Genomic DNA, 7,146 nt, shown 5'->3' on the forward strand with positions numbered 1-7,146 from the left:
TGACTGGCTTACAAGCTTTCAAGAGGGACCCTAGATCCAGAGGGCCTGGAGGAAGGTAGAATCTCCAGTGAGTAGTATTCAATCTGTCTAGGCGGAGTTGATGCAATGAAATGCAGACTGGCCTCATGTGACACAATAGTGAATAACTGTTATCAGGACTGATTGTAAGGGTTGGAAATGTAAAGGTAGACGTTTTATAGCAAGGAGGGGAGTGATTAACTTTTCAGTCTAGGAACGGAGGTCCCTAGGACCTTCAAGGGAGAAGAACAGAGAGCGGGACCCTACCCAGAGAAGCAGTGATGCCTGAAATGGAGACAGAGATGATGACGTGGAGCGATGGAGCAGCTGGAGACTTTAGATCTAGAGAGGGAGAGCGACTGTGTGATGAAGACCTGGCGGGTACAAGGGAAGGACTGCATGGAGGGGATTGTAACCATGGCAATGAGATGATATACAACAGAATGAATGTAAGACTGATGTTCTCCCATGTAAACTATCACATAATTCACAATAAAACATTAAAAAAAAAAATGCATGCAATATATCACCATAGGAAAGCTTATAAGTCGTCTTCTGCCTATAACTGATTGGAATACATAAAATGGGGCTATAATATGCTCAGTGAAGGAGGCTTCCTGCGGAGCCTCTGCATTACATAAGACCATAAGTAGAACCCTGAACCTCACCCACAATCTTCTGAGGTGGGAAATTTCCACTTGAAAGGACAAGCAGACCAGCCTGGAGCGACTAAAAGAACAAAAGATACTTCTTGAAAGAAAGACTGACAGAAAAAATACAAAATAATAATAGCAGTCCGACTGATTACTACAAGGACAAGTAAGTTGTTCACCCAGGAGACATCAAGGCAAGTGGTCGGGTTCCCTCAAGGCAAACCCCCTTCCAAAACTAAGACTCAATGGGAATACACGAGCAGACATGCGTTCTGATTGGTGACCGCGTTCGTCACCGATAAGTGCAAGTGAGGGAAAACAGCAACGAAACTGTGAGCTAAACCTTACAACGTTCAATAGACTCCTATGAACATGGGTGGAGACCTGCTTGGCCAGCAGTGTCGCAAGACCTGGGCACTCTTGGGTCCAGAGTAAGTGACATAGCCACAGAGGACTAGAGTGGAGAGTGAAGTATCCAGCTGAAAAGAAGAGAGGGCATATGCATAAGAACACCCACACTTGCAGATAATACCCACTTAACCTGGCTTCAATGACTGGATGATCAGAGCTCAACTAAAAGAAGAAAGAAGATGGAAAAAAAGTGTAATCTGATACAATTTAATGAATTTGACCTACACCTATGGATGCAGTAGCTCAAAAGAGGAAACTAATCTTTACAGAGAGGATCATTCCCACCCATCCATACACAGAGTAGACAGGGATGGATAACTTGGACATTGGCTACCCAAAATGGCGGGGGGGAAGAGGTGGGAGGCTACAAAGGCAAGAAGTGACTGGCTTACACAAGCTTTCATGAGGAAGCTAGATCCAGAGGGTGCAGAGCAAGGTAGAATTGTCACTCAGTAATATCCAATCTGGTCTGGGCGAGGTTGATGAAAGGAGATGGGGATAGGTCCCTTGTGGTACAATCGTGAAGAATTGTTATCGGGACTGACTACAAGGGTTGCATATGTAAAGGTGGACATTTTGTAGCAAAAGGAAGGGAATGATTGACTATGCAGTCCAGAAGCCGAGGTCACTGGAACCATCAAGAGAGAAGAGTGGAGTGCGAGACTCTACCCAGAGAAGCACTGATGCCAGAGATGGAGGCAGAGACGATAACATGGAAAGATGGAGTGGCTGGGGACTCTAGATCCAGAGAGGGAGAGAGACTGTGTGCTGATGGCCGAGGGGCAGGCTTGTAGTGTATACCCTTTGGTTGTTTGATGATGCATGGAGGGGATTGTAACCACGGCAATGAAACGATATACGATAGGATGAATGTAAAGCTAATGTTCTCCCATGTAAACTATCACATAATTCACAATAAAACATTTTTTTAAAAAAAGAGAGAGAGAGATGTATACAAGGTACTGAATCTACAAAAACCATGATGCAAAACTCAATCTCAATTATTTTTAACCCCTGCAGTCATCTTATTAAATAAATTTTTTAAATCTCATTTGAAAAAAAAAATCCATGCAATAGCTTTAATACTGAAAAACCCTAGTTTTAAAAAAATATTCCTTTTTAAGTATTATAATAATTTAAAATATAAACATATAATGTACAAGGGGAATTCAGAAAGTATATGGAAATTTTTCATTATCTTTTCATTCTAATTTTTCATAAACTTGTTGAAGCCCTTCTTTGTGTACCAGGAAAAACATGAGGTTTTCTCCTCCCGCCTTGGAAACCCTATACAGGGTTGCTATGAGTCAGAACCAACTCGACAGCACATTATAACAACATATGTGTACATAATATGAAGGGGCTTCAAAAAGCTCATGGGAAAATTCCATTATCTTTCAATTCCGGATTTCCACTGGCTTTTTTAACTTTTTGCTATACATACTTATGTAGATATGTAATTTACAAGTGCATGTAACACACACAGAATAAAGACCAAACCATTCAAAGTAGGATAGGTTGGAGGAACTTAGCTTTTACTCTATTCATTTACTTTATTCAACTGTTTTGTTTTGTTTTTGCTTGTTTTCAAAAGCAGCACACATTTGGGGTGAGTTATGTGGGTACATAAATCTTTTAAGATATTTAAATCCTTACATCTTTTGGCATTTTTGTTGGTATAAACTTAACACATAAATAACTTACTGGGATAGATGTCAGTTCCAAAACAGGTTTCTGCAATGAACAGAAATCCTCACACAAATTGGCACTGAAAGCATAGGAAGAAATTGATCTCCTGCATGACTAATTGTGACTGTCACAATTGTAAAGGTAGAAGTTAATCTTAAAGTAGGAGTAGTTAATCTTAAAGTCCAGAAACAGAGGACCCTAGGACCATCAAGGAAGATGAGCATAGGTGGAATTCGGGACCTTATCCAGAGAAGCAGAGATACCAGAGATGAGGGCAGAGATGGGAACATAGAGAGAGGGAACGGCTGAGGACTCCAGATTCATGGGAAGAGAGGGACTAAGAGATGGTGGCCAGGAGGCTGACTTGCTGAATGTATCCTCTGGTGGTGTAAATTATTATATATGTCTGAGTGTTGTTGTGTTTTTTTAAAATAAAAAAAAAAACTAACATGAATAGAGAGAAATACTGTTAACTGATGGTACACACAGGGGATTACAATCATTGAAACAAGGTGTATGATTTGTTGAATGTAAAACTGATGATCTGCCCTGTAAACTTTCACTGAATCCACAATAAAAACCTTAAAAGAAAGAAAGAAATAGATCTCTTTACTTACCTTCATCACTACAGTTCCTCTAATGACATGACCCATTGTACCAAAATCAAAGTCATCCTTTACTTCAAAATAGAAATGATCTTTGTCAGGGCTGATGGCCTTGAGGAGTTTGGTGATGTTGTTGGAATACAGACTGCTTGCCTGAGTGGCCATTCGACTGGGAAGGTCTGTGTAGCCTATGTGAGTAATCCCCTAGATGAACAAAACTCCAGTCAGAAAGGCTATTTATACTATGCTGTCCTCTTTTCTAGAGTAATTTTCAGTCAGGCTAAGTGTGAAATCATATACCTTCATAAATATGCACACATTATAGAAACAAAAATACATATTTGAAAAGGAGATTTAAATGCAATATTTTTAACTTTTGAAAATTCCAAGTTTCAATTTCTCCAGATATTTAAAGGAATAAACACGCCCTGACAAATTACAAGACATATGAGAACTTGTTCAGAGATAGAAGATTTTTGCTATACCTTGTGAACATACAGTTCTCCAGGCTTAGTGGTTTCAAAGTTTCCGCCAGCTTCAGCAGCTAAATCCACAACAACTGAACCTTCCTTCATTGACTCAATCATATCCTTACGAAATAAAACTGGAGCCTTTTTCCCTAATAAAAATAAAAGAAAAGAGTGAAAATAATATTATAAATGTTTAAAGATCTATATTTTTCCAGGAACCTTGATGGTACAGTGCTGAGAGCACTTAGCTGCTAACCAGAAGATCAGCAATTGGGACCAACCAGCTGTTCCACAGTAGAAAGATGTGGCAGCAGTCTGTTTGTAAAGATATGCAGTCTTAGAAATCCTATAGTAGAGTTCTACTCTGCCCTACAGAGTCATTATTAGTCAAAATCAACTCAGTGGCAATGGATTTAGTGTGGGTTCAATTTTTCCAATTACTACAATAGTCTCTGAGCATTCAAAAGTGTAACATCTAAAATTTTTGCTCTTTCCAACAAACTCATGGATACTCATTGGACTGCAAAACCATAAGGTCAACAGTTCAAACTCACCAGCTACTCCTTGGAAACCCTATTCAGGTTTCTTATGAGTTGAAAACGACTCCACAGCACTTAACAGCAACAGTAGCAACAGATCCATGAAGTCCACAGTTCAAGTGAGATGGGTCATTCTCCAAAGGAATCAATGTGATGAATGTACAAGAAGGAGCCATTTAGGTGGCAATTGTTCAGGCTTGCATCTCGGCACTACCATTCTGAACTGATCCTATAGCCAGTACCACCCATAGAGAAATGAACATTTGCCTCTTCGTTTAAAAAAATGCATCATCATATGACATTAAGGAATTGGACAATTCATGAAGGTTATAAATGTTAAGGGTATATTTCAATAGTAATTCATTAATTATGAAATAAGAGCATTTCCAACTGTCTTCACAAACATCACCAAATTTTCCAAAACTGTATAATGTTATTGTTGTTGTTAGGTGCCATCGAGTCGGTACTGACTTTATTGTGATATCAGTGATGGTTTACATGGGAAAACATTGGTTTTACATTCATGTTTCATTGCAATGATTACAATCTCCTCCATGCATCTTCATTAAACAGTATTTGCTTCCATTCCCTCTGTTTTGTTGTTGTTGTTGTAGTTTATTTGTTAGTTTGTTTGGTTGTTTGTTTGGGAGGTTATACACAAAAACATTCGGAATATATATTCATTTAAACAACCAAAGGGCACATTCTGTAAGCCTGCCTCCTGGCCGCCAGCATTCAGTCTTTCGCGTTCCATGAGTCTAGAGTCCTCGTCTCTGCCTCTATCTCTGGTGTCACTGCCTCTCTTGATAGGGTCCCATATTCCACTCATGCTCTTCTTCCTATGGTCCTAGGGTCTTCTGTTGATAGTCCTAAGGTCTTCTGTTCTTGGACTGTAGGATTAACTAGTCCCCCCTTTTTGTTACAAAACTTCTATCTTTAGACTATGACAGTCACAATTAGTCATGGGAACCATTACTCACTATTGAATCATAAGAATCTTATCCCCACCATCTCTTTTCACCAGACCCGTCTAGACAAAATCAAAATTATTCAGTGGGGACTCTACCTTTCCCTACACACTCTTAAACTGAACTCCCTATTGAAAACTTGTAAGCCCATCACTTTGTGACTTTATCAACCCCATTTTAGGTAGCCAATGTCTAAGTTACCCATCCCTATCAAGCCTGTATATAGAGGAGATAGGGTTGATACTTACACATCTATATACTTTTGTCCCCCACCCAAGAATTTTATTCTTTCCCAGACTTTATGCCTAATGCTGGGAAAGTGGAATTAAAAGACAATAGGATTTTTCCAGGAACTTTTTAAAGCTCCCTGATACAACATCAGGAATCCTGGTGTGGTTCTGTGGGCTAATGCGTCAGACTGCAAAGTCATTTGAACTGCAAGGTCAGTGGTTCAAGCTCATCAGATGCTCCTTGGAAACCCTATACAGGGTCACTATGGGTCGGAATCACTTAACAACAACAATAACACAACACTACATAACAGGTAAGGTCCCTGTTTTCATGGCGCACGTTCTCATGACATAGTTCACACTTTAAGACACTATTTTATTAAGCTCAATAATTCATATATACAAGGTAAAACCCCAAACATCAGGATTCGTCTAGTAAAACAGATCAATGTGTTAAATAGAGGCTCAAACTCCCAGTATATTGTTATACTCAAATTCCACAAATTATTCAAATACCTTATCCCAAAGAAAACAAACTTGTGAGGTTGGCAGTATGAAAACAGAGAATTACTAGTCTGAATATCTTTACCTCTTCTTAGGAAAGTCTTCAACTGTTTACAGAATCTTAGTAACAATATCAATTTGAAAAACAGAAATCAATTTAAAAGATCTCTGATTCCCTATCTTCAGTCTTGTAGTTTTGTTTTATTCTGGATACTTGTATATCTGGATTGAATTCTAAGTAGTGCTGCCACATATGTCAAACTACACTTGTTGTCTACTGTTGTGGCTTCTCAGTCCAAAGGATTCCTTTCAGAATTTTTTATAAAGTCAGCTTGGTTTTTGCAAATTCCTTTCATTTCTGTTATCTGGAAATGTCCTAATTTCGCATTGTATTTGATGGACAGCTTTGCTGGTTATATGATTCATGGTTGGTAATTGTTTTCTTTCAGAGCTTTATTATGTCTCACTATTGCCTTCTCACCTGCATGATTTCTGCTGAGAAGTCAGAATTTAATCTTACTGGGTTTCCCTTTGATTTGGGGGAGTTTGATTTTGATATGTCTTGGTAATTTTTGTTTGTGGTCTATCCTGTTTGGGTTTGTACAGCTACTTGAATACTTATCATCTCATCTTTCATGATCTTAGGGAAATTTTCCTCTAGCAGCTCTTCAGCTATCTTTTCTGTCATTTTGTCTCTTCCTGTTCTGGAATTCCAATCCCCATAGAGGTTATTCCTCTTCATGTCCCACATGAATCTTAGGTTTTCTTCAGGTTTTTTCATTCTTTTTTCTGACAGTACTTAGAAGGTTGGATGGCTCACAGCTGGGGAAATTTGTAGCAGAAACAAGAAATCCATTGCTTTCTAGTCCAGGATGCTCGGCTGCTCCAGGAGCCGCCATCTTGGGTGAGACCACTTGGGGAAAGGATTGGAGCGGCCACAGGCGCCTGGCAGAACCGCTGAGATAAAGGTGTGGGCATTCTTTTCTTTTGGTATCTGTTCATAGGTCCCTTGCTGTCTGCGCACCTCCATTCTGGTGACTATAGGGGTGCCTGAGCTAG

General features: G+C 39.3%; 1 protein-coding gene across 1 annotated transcript in view; it reads right to left on the reverse strand.

The window, feature by feature from the left end:
* The window catches only part of NNT (nicotinamide nucleotide transhydrogenase), a 200,293-nt gene that overhangs the window by 119,954 nt on the left and 73,193 nt on the right, over nt 1-7,146 (reverse strand). The window contains exons 7-8 of the mRNA XM_006865749.1: nt 3,862-3,995; nt 3,389-3,580 (exon numbers count right to left, since the gene is read on the reverse strand). Coding sequence (XP_006865811.1) covers nt 3,389-3,580; nt 3,862-3,995 — 326 coding nt within the window. The remainder of the gene's footprint in view (nt 1-3,388; nt 3,581-3,861; nt 3,996-7,146) is intronic.

Source organism: Chrysochloris asiatica, unplaced genomic scaffold, assembly GCF_000296735.1.
Source record: "Chrysochloris asiatica unplaced genomic scaffold, ChrAsi1.0 scaffold00082, whole genome shotgun sequence".
NCBI classification, from domain to species: domain Eukaryota; kingdom Metazoa; phylum Chordata; class Mammalia; order Afrosoricida; family Chrysochloridae; genus Chrysochloris; species Chrysochloris asiatica.